This window comes from Archocentrus centrarchus, chromosome 10 (assembly GCF_007364275.1).
Source record: "Archocentrus centrarchus isolate MPI-CPG fArcCen1 chromosome 10, fArcCen1, whole genome shotgun sequence".
Classification (NCBI taxonomy): domain Eukaryota; kingdom Metazoa; phylum Chordata; class Actinopteri; order Cichliformes; family Cichlidae; genus Archocentrus; species Archocentrus centrarchus.
Window position 1 is genome coordinate 13,363,244 of NC_044355.1, and position 18,230 is coordinate 13,381,473.

The 18,230-nt window shown below is 40.3% G+C and overlaps 1 protein-coding gene across 2 annotated transcripts; it reads left to right on the plus strand.

Annotated features, from left to right (window-relative positions):
• Positions 1–1,915: 1,915 nt before the first annotated feature.
• On the plus strand, positions 1,916–16,767 carry ehd1a (EH-domain containing 1a). Of its 2 annotated transcripts, XM_030739139.1 has the most exons (7): positions 1,916–2,434; positions 2,474–2,667; positions 6,979–7,076; positions 11,828–12,069; positions 12,767–12,937; positions 15,077–15,241; positions 15,591–16,767. In XM_030739139.1, exons 1-7 carry the CDS (start codon positions 2,279–2,281, stop codon positions 16,119–16,121), a joined length of 1,557 nt encoding a protein of 518 aa, XP_030594999.1. In that variant the 5' UTR covers positions 1,916–2,278; the 3' UTR covers positions 16,122–16,767. The 2 variants fall into 2 exon arrangements, with proteins under 2 accessions (XP_030594999.1, XP_030594998.1); XM_030739138.1 differs by having other exon boundaries at positions 1,916–2,667.
• Positions 16,768–18,230: the final 1,463 nt, after the last annotated feature.

The window sequence follows — 18,230 nt, forward strand, 5'->3', positions numbered from 1 at the left end:
TGTCTGGGACTTTCTCTGACACTGATCAGTGAATGGTAATAGACTCAATGGTCCCCTACTCAAAAGGGATTCTTGTAAACCCTTATAGAGTTCACAAGAAAATATCATCACAATATCTTTTTCAGTTCACAAACTGAAAACAAAACAAAAAATACTCATCACTCAGTCTGAGAACACAGTGTTAAATATGGTAAATGGTAAATGGACTAGCTCTTATATAGCACTTTTCTACTCAGAATGAGCACTCAAAGCGCTATTACAATATCTATCTATCTATCTATCTATCTATCTATCTATCTATCTATCTATCTATCTATCTATCTATCTATCTATCTATCTATCTATCTATCTATCTATCTATCTATCTATCTATCTATCTATAATGAAAAGTAAAACCTAAACTAAAACTGTATTTAGACATCAGTGTGTGTAATTTGATGTAGTCATTTGAAATTAAAAATAACACTACTCTCACTACAGACACTGCATACAAATACAAAAGTAGCATGCTGATAGTGAATGTTGAAGTGAACAAGTGAATGAATTCATGTGTTCATATAGAGTATTATATGTAATTGTAACACATTTACTATAATACACTTTCATGGTGGCATCAGGGCACCAAGAAAATATTCAGAATAGAATAAAATATTAATGAGAGGTTGTCTGGAGGCACTGCTATTATAAGCATATGGACTTTTATCCAGCATCGCGGGCCCTCCCTTAACCTCAGGGTCACTTCCTGTTTAAAGGCAGTTCACTCTCCCCAACTACTTGCTCGTATGGATCGGTGGACAGTTGGGGTTCTCTTTGTGTAAAAATCTTTGTCTGTTGTGACTATTGCTGTGAAAAGGGGCTGTATAAATAAAACTGAAGTTGTGATAGCGTTCATGCATGAGATGGAGCCATGTTCCAGACAATTGCACTTCTTTGTGTTGTCTGTAACGATAACTTCAATGCAACCTTGCAAAGTGAAAGTGATTCTTGACAAGACATGACTCTAATCTTTAAAAAATGCCTGAGGTTTTTTTTTTTGCCAATGTGGGACATTTCATCTGTGAGATTTTTGTTTTTCAACTTTCAAATTTAACACTTCGATCTCAGATGGGTTTTTTTTTTTCTCTTAAATTTAAACCTCAGTATTGCACTTTAAGCAAAAACAGAAAAAAAGAAGAAAAAGGTACATACTAGTTTGGTGTAAAATACAATACTCACTTTGGCATGGGCATATGAATACTGTTAGTAAACTCTGGAAGCATAAGCATACTTTAAACTTGATGTCAAACATAACCAAGACAGCTAAAGGGTCAAATCCAGCCCAACTGGAGGGCAGCAAAGTGTGAAACTGCTGTGAAATCATTAATTATTCCAAATTACTCAAAATGTATTTCTAGATGTGTTTGAATTACAAAGATACAAAATGCTATTGTTGTGTGAACTGCAAAAACTCTACATGTGACGGTTTAGTGCCTTTCCACTTTGATCTGTAAATTGTGCATAAATGACAATAAATGTAGATAAATATTAAAATTCCACCTATTTTTTCTTCTTATATCCCATTCCCTTTGAATGAGAAAAAATAATTTAAAAAAACCCAATATTTTTGATGTATCTGCTTATTTCGTGTGATTTTTTGTTTGTTTGTTATATATTATAGTGTACTTTCTGATGCCTGCCCATTTTTTGGGCTCAGGTTCAGTTGTTTTTTTTTTCAAATTTTGAGTACGATCCAGATGGACATTTTCAAAATGTTCTTCTTTACTCTTAGATAAAACTAAAGATTTAGATTTTTTTTTGAATATATAAATTATTACGCAGTGATTTTGCTGGCCTGGTATTAAATTGAGATGCATGTGGGCACAAGCTCCGGCATTACAGTCTTTTATTGTGAAATATGCGTTTCCGGTATAAGTATACCTACCCCGGTTTACCAACTGTCAGCAGGTGGCTAGTTGAGTAGCAAGTCGGAAGTACGGTTTTACGTTTAAGCAGCTATTGACTGTATATATCTGCCCACGGCTTTGTATTTATGGTGGCGTGTCGTTGGCTGTGTTACCGTAGGTAACGTCCTATGAAAAGGGAGTCCTCAGTGAATGACTGACTTCGCGAGTGCGTGGCCACTGGCTAGCTAGCGAAGAGGAGGGTGGGGACAAAAACTTCCAGACCTCGCCCAATCTTGCTTCATTTCAGGAGGCAGCTACTCTCTCGGCGGTGTGAGGACACCCACACCTCTAAAACCTATAAATATTAAAGGGGAGTACGGGCGAAAAGCAGCAACATGTTCAGGAAAAACTTGAAAAAGGATCCCGAGCTGTTTCAGAACGTGTCGGAGGGGCTGCGACGGCTTTACCGGACCAAATTGTTCCCGCTGGAGGACACGTATCGATTCCACGACTTCCACTCCCCAGCCCTCGAAGATGCCGACTTCGATAACAAGCCCATGGTCCTCCTGGTGGGCCAGTACTCCACCGGGAAGACCACGTTCATCCGGCACCTCATGGAACAGGACTTCCCTGGTATGCGGATTGGCCCGGAGCCGACCACAGACTCTTTCATCGCGGTGATGCACGGGGAACAGGAGGGGGTGATACCGGGTAATGCCCTAGTCGTTGATCCCAAGAAGCCCTTCCGCAAGCTCAACGCCTTTGGCAACGCATTTCTCAACAGGTAAAGTCAGTGCCAAGACTCCACTCTCTATCAGAAGCGCTTCTTTATTGATTTGTGAATGAAATGAAATGGTGCTGTCATTGTAGTGCTCGTCTTGAACTCTTCACTTTAATGCACTTCCTTACAAGTCCTTACATGTTTTCAAAGTACATTCTCACAGTATGTTATTGCACAATCTTTACAGATGAGCCAAGTATGAGAGCTTTTCCTCTTTCATCACCTTGAGAGAATGCGGGTGTTTTGTGTCGATAGACGACAAATGACGCTTGTGTTTAGTTAAGGTGCTTTCCAACACATTTTCCCATGAGCCTTTCCCTTTCACTTTTGATCAAATCCTACCAGTTAAATGATCTCCCTTCCCTTCTTCAGCACCTGACAGTCATTCTTGGCTCACCATTTTGTCCCTGTCATAGAGATTGTTGAAGGCTATATTGCTAGGCGGCAGCATGCTGACCTTGTTCTGCCCTCAGATCACAGAGTCATAACTTATCCACTACCTGTGAGCAGTTCTTGTGAAGTCCTATCACAAAGGATTAAAGGTGTAGTTATCTTATCATCTTGTAATATTGTAACATATTTTTTGGCACTGCTAGAGTGGTTTATGTGGAGTCAGCAGGTGTGTTGCTCATTTAAAGCCATGATCTGCAAGATTCATGAGCCGGGTAATGAAGAGATTATGGGGAAACCTCCACAGCCACTCCCAAAGTATTACTAATCACATTTATATTTGTTACCCAGCTGACCTAATCCAACAAAAAAGCCCCCAAGCAAAAGGTCAGATGACTCAGAAGTATTCCCCTTGAGGGGCATTTACCAGTTAATGCAGTATAACTACGGCAAGAATGTGGAAATAATCAAAAAGGCCACAATAAAAGTAAGAGTGAAGCAAACAATTAGTAGGGAAAAAATGCTTCTAGGGTTTTCTTTCAAACCTAGAGAGTCAAGGACAGCTCAAAGTCTTCCAGTGTTTCATTGAATATGTGAGAGGAGCTCCTCACAGCTCAGAGTGCAAGTGAAACTGCACAGGCAAGGCGCTGAGAGTCAGAGTGACGTTGCTTGGTGAAAACTAAAACATCTGAGTCCTGTGTGCTGGGGGGAATCTGAATGACATCATACTGCTAACATCTGACTTGATGGTATTACTTCCTGTAGGATGTGGGCATGCCGCCCTCTCTGCTGTGGTGGTGTTGCACCCTGCATACGAGGGACAAATAATGCACAAATTGAGTAACTCTGGGACAGTTATTAGTTTCAGGATATCAAGTGGGTTATGTTAATATGTGGAGTAACCCAAACACTCAAGCGGACACTTCCTTAGTTAGGATAATTTCCCATTATCTCACGACAGCCCTTCCTTTATTTATGTAGATCGTTTGGCTTATCTTACATGAATGTAAAACCTCTGCCAAGTATCATCATTCAGACTCAGAAAAGTGAAGTAAGAGTAGGGGACTGTAAGAATACACAGGCCAACTCTCAGGGTTTATTACTGGCTTGAAGGGAAGAGAGATAAGATTGTGTATGAGCAAAGGCTATTGTCCATTGTAGCATCATTTGTCAAACTGTTGGACACAGTCCTGCAGTAGTGTGGAACTTGTGGTTGTCTTTCACTTCAGCCTACATCTCTGCCTCTGAGGCATACACCGGCGTCAGTGGTCACATGTTGGTTTAGAGCTCACATGATCACACACAACAGGATATGTGGGTATGACAATAGCAGGTGTATGAACTGTTTAAACAGCTCATGTGGCACTTGGCCAAGAACTGACCTGGAGTTGATAAACTGATTACATTTTTCCACCAAGAACTGGATGTAGATAAACATTTAGAAACCAGGCTGCTCAGACTTCAGATGCCAGTTTTCCATTTTCCTCTTAGGAAGCCAAAGAATTTAGACTAAATAGGTAGGGAATATCAAGGGTCACATTGGTAATTGACTGATTTGAGGAGACTGTGGTGGCAGCTTTTCTTAATAACGCTTAACCATAGTCATTCAAACTGAAGATTAGCCTTTAACTACCAGGCTCTCAGTATAAGCAGTTATTTATGAATGGAGTAAACAGAAATCAGTCATGCGATCCTCACACTTATAGCTTTCTCTTGGTTTTGGTAAGCCCAAGATAGTAGATAGCTTCCCACTTTTTAAATTAAAAAAAAAAAAAATTTTTATTCTATTTTGGTTGACCTTTCATTGTTTGTGCACCAATATTGTACTGTTTCCATAAACGTAGCCCAGCACTTCTTTTCCACCTCCAGATAAGCATGCAATTTTTTTTTTTTTTAGTTTGTCTTCTCCTTTATTTTAAATTCCGCTGCAGTCAGAGGCCCTCAGTGTATGTCACTGCTTTCTGTAAGCCATTAGTCAGTAAAACCAGAGTCAGCAAAGTTCAAGTTCCACACTAGCCCACCCTGGTCCACATTGTCCTGTGATGTCCTGTTCTGCTCAAGGCCAGGGTGCTGACTCTGCACTGTGTTGTGATAGCAGCTGACACATGTACACTCTTACGGAGCACTTAGCATGAAGACCTGTGCAGATATACGTGTAGTAAAATCATTTATTCACCCACACAAGGCAAGATTTTACAGGAAGCAAACGTGGAAAAGTCACACAGTTGTAACCTCGCTGTCCAGTGCTAGTGATGGACGCCCTGTTTCCCCTTCCCTCTGGGAAGTTGAGGTTACGATGTGTGGGAAGGTCATAGGTCAGGAGGTCATGAGCTGGAGTCAGATTTCCCATCACAGGATAGGATTGGTGTCTTTTTGCACTGTGAGGATTGGCTTCCTACTTTCTGAAGGCATAGTCAAACACTGAAAGATCTCAGATATGCTTGTGGCCCCCCACGCCCCCTTGGCCCCTCTGTTTCCAAGAATTCCAGCTCAAGTTCACTGGAACATTTTTTTTTTTTCTACAAGCTCTATGTGGAAAAATGTTGGGATAGATGGCTGAAATGGAAACACAGAGCCAAAATTCCTACTAGGAATCACGCACCATGAGCTTTGAGAGAGGAACAAACCTGCACGTTTATCTTTTGTAATTTATTATTGTAACCTTAATACACCGGACCTCTATGCAGGAAGCCCTATTCTTATATTTCTTTGAGTTGCTCTTTGTGGATTTTTCCTTTCCCCCCTACGTGTGGCTTAAGACCTCTGTTAGGGTTTTCTGGTGTGTGTGTCTGTGTGCGCGCACTCAGTGCGGTCACAGCAGGAATGTAAAAGCACAATTTTTTTTTTTTTCCCCAGTCTTATGACCTGCTGCCTCTGAGCTCATGCTGTGAGTATCGGTTCAGTTTGACTGAAAGGGCAGCAGCGTGTGAGAAGTAGTACTCCTGAGTGTGGGACATCTTAACAATCCCCTTCTTTGTCCTTAGTGGGACTGTGGGTGTATATGCAAAACCAGTCATCTACTTTCATGCTTCTATCTGTCTGTGTTTGTATGTCTTGGCATCATTTGTGATGGAGGGCCCACACTCGGCTTTAAAGTTTAAACTCCAGTGTCCCAGCCTGATGAGAGTATTGTGAAGTGAATTATGTTGCACTGGGAATGACTCAGGCCTATAATTTATAGCTTATCGTGTATTGTTCATGTGTTTCCCTTATTAAATATTCTAACATCGGTGGTGACCTAAAAGGAAGGCTGTCACACTGTTTTGGAAAATCTGACTGTATAATTATGTAGCCTCACTGTTGTTGAGGGCAAAACATCCAAACTAGAGCTGACGTAATTAATCAGCTTGTTGACCAACAAAAGAAATGACTACTTTGATAAGCCATTAATGATAACTAAGTTTTCAACCAAAAAATGCCATGTGTTCATTCATTTCATCTTAAAAATAAATGTGCAAATGAAAAGCAGCAGCTGATGGCTGTCTTTACTCACACGTTTATACTCACACATTTTACAAACCAAATGATTAATCAGACATTAAGGGGTATATCTTAATCATTACTAAGAATAACTGTTATTAATTTAGCTTAAGACAGCAAAGATGTTGTAAAATGAGATTGGAGCTGTCTTTGGAACCCCACCTTTTTCCACTGACTGCTACATTGTGTTAGCTTTAGATCTCTTCCAGCAAGAACATTGTTATGAGGTTGTTGCTTAAACAGTTCAGGAGTAATGTCTGTTTAATGGGAATTTTATGTGTAAACACTCTCACCTAACCGGTTTTGTGTACTTCTTTCTCTCCTTTTACACCCCTATGCCTCTTATTCTTGATCCAATCTCTCTTTCATATACCACTCTTTCACTTTCTTTTTCTCCCCTCTGTGCTCCTATGTCTCTCATCCCCTTCTGTACCTCCTTCTCAGGTTCATGTGTGCCCAGATGCCTAACCCCGTTCTGGAGAGCATCAGCATCATCGATACTCCTGGAATCCTGTCAGGGGAGAAACAGAGGATAAGCAGAGGTCACTTTGCTCATCTTTTCCTTCACATACATCTTGTTTCATGTTTTCAAAACCCTATCATACCACACCCACTGCTCAAAACACAAAAACAGTGCAATCAGAGAGGCTTGTGTGCATGCAAACTAAAACCACAGGAAGTGACAACTTCACTTTTAAAAAAAAAAACCTTCTAAAGCAACCTACATACTCACCCTCCTTTCCCTAAGCCTGTCTCTGGTATTTCTGTTTGGCAAGTGCACTGCTAGTTTAACTGCAGCAGTTTTGCTTACTCTGCTGTCAAACCTGTATTTAGCTCCGTTAACACCTCCAGAGTGGTGCATAACCAAAGAGGTAATATATATCTGATGGAGTCCTCAGCGACGTGACAGTGCCAAGAGGCCACATAGCACTTTTTGTTCTCGGTACCTCTTTCACACCCTTAAGGAGGATTTATTAGGCTTTTCCTTATTTATTCATTGACTGGTTGTAGTATATACAGAAGCTCAGGACTCCTCTGAACACTTGTTTTTAGAGGGTTTTTTTTTTTCTTTGCTTTTTATGATTTCAGTGAAAGACGATATCCTTAATATGGCTAATCCAAGTACAGAAGCCCACTCTTCAGATCTTTTGTTTGCGGGGATTGGGGGGGGGGGGTTACTAATTAGAAGAAAGTTGTCTTACAGGGGGAGGTGAACTCAGAGAGCTGAGGAGCTGCACCAAAGCCAAAGAAATAAGGACTATTTTAAGCAAATCTACTCTAGTTGAGTCCAGGAGGGAAAAAAATATAAAGTTGGGAATAATCATGATAGGTACCTTTTTTATTATTATTAAAAAAAAGTATGAAGCCCTACATTGCTGTTCTTCTAATTTGTTTGCTTTATCACTCCTTTTTAAAGCTTCATTTGCCTTTTCTCTTTGTTTCATAGTGTACTATTGATCACTTCATATCTGAGTAATTTCCCTGTACTCTGTAGAAATAAATCAATTCATATCTTTATCTATGGGCTTCAACAATGCTGTGACTTGTAGGGTCATTTCAGAATTGCCACATACACAGTTTTCTTCTAACTTTTGATGATTGTACAGAAAGTGTGCAGAAGATAACAGTGCAGCAGAACATAGCTTCTGCTTTTTTTGTTTTTTTTTCTCCACCTGCTCTGACTGTGTTTGAAAGGAAGCACACATAAGCAGTAGTTTCTGTATGCCCCAGGGACAGGAAGTGGAGTAAAATGGCAAATGTAGCAGAGTTTCCCAAGACTGCTGCCCTCTTATCCTCTGTTCCGCAGCTTGTTCACAGGCTTCTCTTTATCGTCGAGTCATATTTCCCGTGAGGCACTGCATAAAGAAAAGGAGTAAAAGAAGACAATTAAACTAAATAAAGATAAACTGATTATATAACTACTCTGTAGTTGCAGGCCTAGTTTAAAAAAAAAACAGTAGGAGAAAAGGAAATGGTTCAGGCAGCTGGCAGACAAGGCCAAACATGCGCCTGTAGACCTAGAAATGGAAAGTAGTGCCATCTGAAAAGCAACCAAAGGAAGAAATGTGCACATCTGAGGATGAATAAAGAGATCTGGCACATGTTGAAGTGACCCTGACTGAAGATATGAGGAGCAGACTAAATCTGATACATCGTACATTACACATACAGCACATACTCTCACATTCTTACTGACACTCTCCTCTGCATGCACACTGACTTTATCCTCTACTGTTTCTGTATAAACACGGATACAATACTATACAGACATACTGTACCGACTGTGTCATATATAAACACAACTGATTGGATTGTGCTGCTCAAGTGTGACGGTCATGTGTGTCTCCACTCAGAATAATGGCAGATTTGTTTTGCACCAGGCTGCAGGATGCTATGGTATTATTTCAGGTTTCCCCCTCAGTGCTAAACAGCTCACTGGGGCTGTGTGACAGACTATGTAGATAAAGCCAAATATTTCTGTAGTTTTTAACACAGAACAGCATTGTGCAATTTAAAATGTGCAGGCTGTTTACATGACTTCAAAATTACAACATTTTTCTGGAAATATTCAGGAACTGTGAAGTCCATTCATGTATATGGTGCTGTTTCATTGCATAACACTTTGTGTTCATTTTTTGATGAGGTCAGCATGTAAGGTTCAGTGCTTTGTCCTTAGTAAACTATAAAGTGGTAAAAGCTATAATGAAACTATATAACTAGCTTGTGTGTTTCCTGACAATTAGTGCTGATGAACTGACAATATTTTAATGCTGTTCAGCAAAATAGAGGGGACCTATTGCCCTTTCATTTTCTGTCACACATGTATTCTTACAATGGTGAGGGCTCCTATTAAACACACACAAAAAAAAGGCTTGAAACAGTCAGGTCAGTGTAGGTGTAAGTAATCCCTGTAAGCCAAAATCTCAGGTTTCAGGCTGCTCTAAACACGGTCTCTGGATTTTTACATTTTTTTTTATTTATTTATTTATTTAAACTTGTGGTTCTGTATGATGTCAAAGAGGGGATATCTCTAATATGGTCATCTCAGGCACCAGGCTCAGTCTGTGAGCACAAAAGCTGCACCCACCTGCTGTTCAAACCTTCTGACTGAAAAGTAGCCAATCAGAAGAAAAAATGGCTCAAAGGGAGAGGAGGAAAACATTTTGTTTCAGTGGATGAACTGAGGGCCTGCACCATATAAAATTAAGTATAAAGAAATTAAACTGAACTGTAACTCATGCAAAGCTCAAGTCGAGTCTAAGAATAAATACTGTAGCTGGAAGTGAGCTTCGTAGGTCTAAGCAGACAAAAAAAAAGCCTGAGGCTGAAAGTTTTAAGAACTAAAATATAGCTCTTCAGCATTGTGGCTGAAGTGTTAAAGTGCTTTTTGTTAAAGCTTTTTGTTGTCTCTGGGATTTATGCTAAATCCTAGCTGTTTTCTAGCTGCTGTGCTGTACCCAAATTCCAAACTAGTCCTTCAACTTTCCCAGAATTTTGAATGAAAATATGCTCAGTTTTATTTATTTATTTTTTTCTCTTTTCCACAAACTAACCGGGACATGATTTTGAGGCCTGTCCAAATTTGTCATGAGCACACAGTTCTATCCCTGCATGTCTGTGCATATGGTACAGATACAGCAGTTGTTAATGCTATGTGCTATAACTAAGTCGGGGCTTGAGCAGCTGTCTCTCTCTGATTCCCTGACATGTGCGTTTAAAAACAGAGAGAAGAGAGAATGAACAAATGTCCTCAGCTGGCTCCCACTGGGATCTTTGACTTAAAATATTCCTGTTTTATGCCCCTCTACTTTCACATGTCACAAGCATGAGCTTATTTTCCAAGATTCATCTGGGCTTTAAGTTACTTTCACTTTTACTCTCTTTGTGTCCCCCCTCTGTTCCCTCTCTTACTCTTCTCGTCGCCATGTCTCCCTCTTCATGTCTATATCACTGGCTCGCTCTATCAACCATATCTCGCTGTCGCTCCTTTGTATACATGTATTTGGACACAGACAAAAGCTAGCCATGTTGGAATGCATGAGCTGCAGATCTGCTGTCGATTGTGCAGCTGGCGAGATGAGCTTTTAGAGCGACTGCATTCTTCTCTGAGCCGATGAGACACATACACTAATCAAAACCATTACTCTGTCTCCCTTCCTGCCTCCTCAGGGTCTCGAGGCAAATGAAAACTCAGGGGGAAAAAACGCCAATTTACACATTTGAGTCAGGTTCTTGTTTTTCAAATAACCAAAGGAAGTGAGTTTTTAGTACAGTAAGTTTCTGTGCTCAGGCTATGATCGGAATGTGCACTAAGCACATTTCTGTCTAGCTAGATACTTTTTAATGTGTTACAGTGCATAGCATTTTCAGTTAAACACTTTATGTTAAGTGTGTCTTTCTGCTTCCTGTTTTTTATCTTTGATTTGTAAGCTGGGTTTCTCTAAGACACATTGCAGAACCTGCCCAGTCTAGAGGTCATTTCATTTCTGAGGATTATACCTCCCACCCACCCCTAACAATAAGATTTTAGCCAGCTCCACAGGAACCTTCTGCCCTCCAATTTTGTAATATATTGTAAAGCACTGTTTTTGTTACATTGAGGGAGCAATTCTTTGTTTTTCAGTGGTCATAAGTACCAAATTATGTCAAACAAAGTAACAGTCTTGCACTGTCATCCTCCAAAGGCCTGCTGTAGGCCAGGAAAAAACACAACATGCTTCAGGTTATCCAAAGGGACTGTGGTTCAAACTTAACTTTATGCCTCTTTCTCACTCTGTTGTCTCAGTAAAATTAGTCAATCAGTAACCAGAGGAAAGGGACCTGCCTCTTGAAAGCCCTTATCTAAACATTACTTGGTATATAATTGTAGAGCCCACAATTAAACCTCCTCAAACGCACAACTTATTGGAGCCTGTTTCAGGTCAAACTGTCACCACACCATTGTGCTTGATGTAGAGTATTGTTGTAAGCAGAATTTGAACAAAAGTAGGAGGACAGTGATACATGATAGCAGGCTACCTGTCCTGGGTATGTGTGTCACTGTGATTCTTATCTGATCTTAAAAGGTCATCATCACTTCCCATAAGTTAAAAACAAGACATTAATAACTCGTTACTGTGGATAAATTTGATATTTACTGTTTGGGGAAACTGTCAGGCAGCATAAATGCATACAAGATTTAATTCTGACTTTATTTCAGACTAAAAGTTTAGCGCTGTCTGTCAATAAACTCAGTAATGGAATAATTAATGTCTTTAAAGATCTTTAAACAGTCTGTCTTTACTCTCTTCAGGGTACGACTTTGCCGCCGTGCTTGAGTGGTTTGCTGAGCGTGTGGACCGCATCATCCTCCTGTTTGACGCCCACAAGCTGGACATCTCTGACGAGTTCTCCGAGGTGATCCGTGCCCTCAAGAACCACGAGGACAAAATGCGCGTGGTGCTCAACAAGGCAGACCAGATCAGCACCCAGCAGCTGATGAGGGTCTACGGAGCGCTGATGTGGTCTTTGGGAAAAATCATCAACACACCTGAGGTAAAGAGGAAAACCCACAAGCCATGTTTTTTTTTTTTTTTTTTTTTTAATATTTTTAAAGAAGAACTACGCCGTCTGAATTCAAGCTCGTGCTTATTTTGCACACTTGAGTTGGTAGTAATTGGGTAAACACATGTAGAGCAAACACAGGATGTTAATTTTCGGAGTGAAAAAGCTCCGGACGAAGGTCGGATCACTTTTCCAAGGTTATCAGGTTCTCACTTTACCAAGTAACTTAAAAAAAACTCTTTAATGAATGTGAAACTCAAATAAAACACCATCCATGTCAAATCCCATGTCCGAGCTGCTATCACGTGTCACAGACTATCCTGTGACCCCCCCCGACTGTTGAGGTAATGTTTGATCTGGAGCCATATTCATAAACTGAGCCCAGAGAAACCTTTGGCACATGTAGATAATTATTCATTGACTTTGACTCTGAATTGTAGTGTTAATTTTTGAAGTAGGATATGAACCATAGATCATAGATTTTAAAACTTTACTCTTGATTAACTGACAGTCTTACACTCCTTTGTTGTATTTATTATATTGGAATATATAAATGCTTTACATTAGGTTATATAACAGCCAGAACAATGTCACGTGGGAACTGAGAGAATTTCCTCCTGGGCATGTGGGCTGCACAATGTAAACTGATGAAGATTAATGATATTAACTTGTGCAACCTTTATTCTAGGTGGTGCGTGTGTACATTGGCTCATTCTGGGCCCAGCCCCTGTTGGTGCCAGACAACAGGAAGCTATTTGAGGCTGAGGAGCAGGACCTTTTTGTGGACATTCAATCACTGCCACGTAACGCAGCTCTACGCAAACTTAATGACCTCATCAAGCGTGCGCGTCTCGCCAAGGTCAGTATTAACAAAACAAAATTATTAGGCCTGATGCATTGATCATTGCACAAAGCAGTATAATCTTTTATACTTGTGCCTGAATAGCACCTAACTCTCTGCCCTCCCTTAAAGGACAGGCGTTGGTACAACACAGGTTGTTGAAGTAGTGATAGAATAGGTAATGTACAGGAAATAAATCAAAAAAGTGTCATGTTTTATCCACTATTCCTCTCCACTTGTTCTATGGTGTGTGATAATCCAGTCCTCCCATATCGCTGGATTATAGAGATACCTGTAGACCAGCTCAGAGTTCAGCCTGCAGTGTATCAGTTTTGCATATACTGTAGGTCAACCTTGTTGCACGTGGCAGATTACTAGAAATAGAAGGTGTGCGTCTGCAAATCGCATCACCTGCCAGCAGTAGCGACATTACATCTGGAGCACAGGTGACAAATAGCACAGTAATGGCATATACTAAGCTAAACATGCCATGGCCATGCTAGATGCTCATTAAATCAGCAGTGCATCAGCATGGTTACCTGTTCACAGTAACAGCGCTAGTATGCTAATACTAAGCAGGTAAACTGTGTACGGTGTGCTCAGTTTTATGTTGTGTTGTTACTTCATAAAATTTGCTAAATAACCACAAACCCTTGAGGGTACCAGTTTGTTTGAAGGGGTTTTTTTTTTTTTTTTTTTTTAAATATGGTAAACAACAAAAAGCCACTGCCCCATGTCAAAGGCTCTCACACCACACACATTTTACATGTATGTATTTACCCCTGCTGTTTTTGGTGTGGATTTTTGTGTAAATATCCTTCACTGTGTTTTGGATATGATATGATGTGTTTAATGTCTCATTGTTTTTGCCAGCCAAAAACATACTCAACATACTGTGACGCAGACTTTTTGTAGCATTTTTGCATTGGATTTCATCCTCCTGTTAGCAGGATGCAACCTTAGGGAACCACAAATGTACAGAACTTCAGAAAAGTCCACTGAAAAGGTTGAAATGTTTGTGTCAAGTTGGCTGGTCCGAACCACAGATCAACATTGCCTGTCTTAGTGCTGGGATGCCACACTGACTACAAGATACAGTTTATGTTTTAATTCTCATGGTCCTATTTTCAGTCTGCATATTTCATATCCTTTCACCAATAGCCCCTGCCTTTTCTCACAAAGAGGTTGACACACAAAAAAACACCCGCTTTTATACAACTTAGTGTTTCACATTTAAATAAAGCAGAAGTGAGCACAGTGTTACGTTTCTCTGTTTTGAAACAAGTAATTCAATGCAAAGAGTAACACAGGGATTATTGTTATTTCTGCTTTTAGTCAATATGCATATTTCCCAATTTTAAAAATACCCTTCAGATAACCAGTTTTTAAAAAATGATTTACTAGCAAAAACCTGCCCTGTGGGCTCTCTTTGCCAGGCCTGCAGTGTGTTTTTGCTTCACTCATGTATGGCACATGCATATATGGTTAATTTATCTTATTCTTAATATTTTTGTTATACCACTGTATATAGTCAGATGATGAAAACATGGTTACAGAATGATATAAACATGGTACAGTTCATCTTCTTTGCAAGCTGCATGGAAACCTGTTCAGTTTTAAAGGCAAACAAAACCTAACCTGTAAGCCTTGGATTTGATGTTTATAAGGAATACCATAATGTTGATAAGGCTGGTGATAATCACCAAAAAATGTACGCTTTTAAATGTCTCGAATTACAGCTTAAGGGACATGGTGAATATATTGATTTATTAGGTCAATACTTTAAGATCCCAGTTGTAATACAATTGTACTCTATTGGATTCACATCTTGGCTGTTGATCCAAATTTACTTGCAGGCTGACTGTTTAACCTCAAACTGCTGCTTTCGTCTATATTTTAAATAAATATCTAATATAGGAATGATTAACAGCCATGTTTTACATAAAATTTAGCAGTACTTCCTGTACGGTTCACACATTGCTGATTGTCAAAAACATCTTCAGCTTTAATGTCTGTTAAGCTGTATGCCTGTGATATTTTGGTGACAGTCATGTATGGGCGACGCACATTGAACGTGGCATGTGGAACAAATGGAGAATGGAGCCTTGGTGACGAGGCGATGGTCCCATTCATTCTGTTTTTCTCTTATGTGTTCAGGTGCAAGCTTACATTATCAGCTCACTGAAAAAAGAGATGCCAAGTGTGTTTGGAAAGGACACCAAAAAGAAGGAGTTGATTGCCAACCTGGGAGAAATCTACCACAAGATAGAAAAGGAGCACCAGATCTCGCCTGGAGACTTCCCCAACCTCGCCAAGATGCAGGTAAGACTTAAAAAGATCAGTCTAGAAAGAAATGGAGCACTTCCCTGACAAACTGAGCTACTAACTTGAATTACAGGTCTGATGAAATAAGTCTATTTTTGGAGTGTTATGTAAAGTGTTAGAAACAAACCTTGCAGAGTAGAATAACCTTTCAACCTTTACTCGTCACATCATTGCCCTTCTTTCCTGCTCTTGCCCTCCAGGAGGGGCCAGGACGGAGATGAGATTTATTTTTCCTGGTTTGTCAGGAAATCCTGCTTCTTGTATGCTGCTCCCATTGGTAGCCATTGAAAACTGATCTATTTCTATCTCCAATTCCTGTTTTCTCTCAACCTCCTCATCCCCTCAGGAGCTTCTAAACGGTCAGGACTTCACCAAGTTTGCAACACTGAAGCCCAAACTACTGGAGGCGGTGGAGGACATGCTCGCCAATGACATTGCCCGTCTTATGGCAATGGTTCGCCAGGAAGAGGCTGCCATGCCCAGCCAGACCGTCAAGGGTGGAGCTTTTGAGGGAACCATGAGTGGTCCCTTTGGCCATGGTTACGGTGAGGGTGCCAGTGAAGGCATCGATGAGCTGGAGTGGGTGGTGGGCCGCGACAAGCCCACGTACGATGAAATCTTCTATACCCTCTCTCCCATCAACGGCAAAGTGTCTGGTGCTGCCGCCAAGAAGGAATTGTTGAAGTCCAAGCTGCCTAACACAGTCCTGGGAAAGATCTGGAAGCTGGCAGACGTGGATAAAGATGGCTACCTCGACGACGAGGAGTTCGCCCTGGCCAACCACCTGATCAAGGTGAAGCTGGAGGGCCATGAGCTGCCACCTACGCTGCCTGACCACCTCGTGCCCCCGTCCAAGCGTGGGATGGTAGAGGCCTAGATGCAACCTGCAGTTCATTAATGTCAACACAGGACTCTCCAGACAGAGTCCAACTTAAGATCAAGCTGCATGTCCACAGCAGATTTGGAGGTATTCCTGGAGAATTTTTCACCAGAGAGAGACTGGAAGATTTCTGGGCTGGGGGGAGGTGGGAGGGAGGGAGGGCAGGTCCATCTTTGTGAATTTGGGGATAATGTTTAGTGTGTGTGTAAAATAAATGGTGGGAGAAGATTTTGATTTGCAGACTGCTAGGACAATTACTGTAACATGAACTGATGGATAGCTGGAGGTCACACGGGGCTGAACATGGATTTATGCATCTTGTGTAAAACATGACTTACAAATATACACTTCATTTTGTTAAGTTGATCCAAAGAAATCTAGTTTTTTCCATTTGGAGAGAGAAAGGAATCCAAACAGCTGTTAGATGCGCTTTATCTATATTTTTGTATTTCCACACTGTTACCTTTCACTCTTTCCAAAAGCTTCCTTTTATTATTTTGCCAGATAAATAAAAAGGAATGCTGTACCATTCAAAAGGTTATGTGGATTTGTATTTAATATCGCTGTGACTCTTAACAGTTGTTTGTCAGAAGAAAGCTACTTATTAAAATAAATATACTAAATAAATCTTAACTGATTCATACTTTGGTGCTTTTAATTTGTTATTGAAAGTTATGTCAAGGACTGTCACCCAGAGGTCATCCAGAGAACTTTTAATGCACTCATTTAAAGTGGTTCTTGGGTCTACTGCCCTCTTTAGACCAGGCAGAGTCAAAGCAGGGACCTCATGACGTCGTATATGGTAATTCAGGTATGAAAGAAGTGGCTTCTGCCTGCATGTTTTCAAGGACAAATTGAAAACAGTTGTGAAGGCAGACACTTCTGTAAGAGCTCCAGAGATCATCATGACACATGGAGACAATTTGCAAAAACTCAGTCCAGGCTTACGGACTAGCACCAATCTTAAACAGAAAGACAAGAAACCTTGTCAGTGAGTGTGGAAATAAAATACACTTAATTTCACCTAATAAATATGCATGATGGTATAATCTGAGCAGGTCTAATGTATGCCTGATTTAAATAAGATGTCAAAATCAGCAACTGAAATATAAATCATATTCAGCAGGCCTGTATGTATCAGCTTTTCCCCATGTTTGTAAAGGGAAAAGCGCACAGGTAACTTATGCAAGGTCAACAAATGCACAAACACATCCTCATATGTCTTGTCATGTTTACATATTTCCACACTGCCTGATCCATCAGATTATCTAATCGTGGAATTTTTTTTTTTGTAACCACTTGAATAACAGTTGAGAGAATCAGATTTCCTCCTAAAACAGACAGTTACACCCACAGTCATGTGTTTCTATTTCATCCACTCCATCAGCCTGCAGAGACTTACCCTGAAACTCTACACAGACTCAGTAGACATGCTTTTTCTCCAGTTGAGTCCAGAAGCGCTCTCTTGTGTCACTGTGAGCTATTACAGGTATTGTGTTTGCACCAATTGGGCCAATTTTATTCTATATTAGAAGGAGCTGCACAGATCTCCAGTCTTCTGTTTTTTTTTTTTTCTAATCATTTACCCTAAATAATAAAATTAACCTTCCCACACTCAAATATTGTTTACTTAAGCATACTTGTGAATGTGTTACTGTTCAGAATGCTAATTCCCCCCCCTGTAAATACACCGTATTTACAAAAAAAAATTGCTCAAGCTTTTTGAGTTGGTACCACTTAAAAAAAAAAAAAATCATACAGTTAGGTGTTAATTGATGATGTAACTGCTGATAGAAGCAGCAGGATAAATTGTGACTTCTATGGGGCTATACATAGTAGTGTGTTTTATAGTACAAATTTATAATGACCCAAAGCATACTACAGAAGCAACCCAAGAGTTTCTCAAGGCAAACAAATGGCCAAGTCAGTCACCTGATTTCAACCCAGCAGAGCATGCTGAAGGCAGAGTGAGCCGCAAACAAGCAGCAGCTGAAAATGACAGTAAACACCTGACAGAGCATCTCAGTCCTGGAATCACGACATTTCGTGATGTCCATGGTTTCTATACTTCAGGCACTTACTGACTGCAAAGGAAGTTCATCCAGG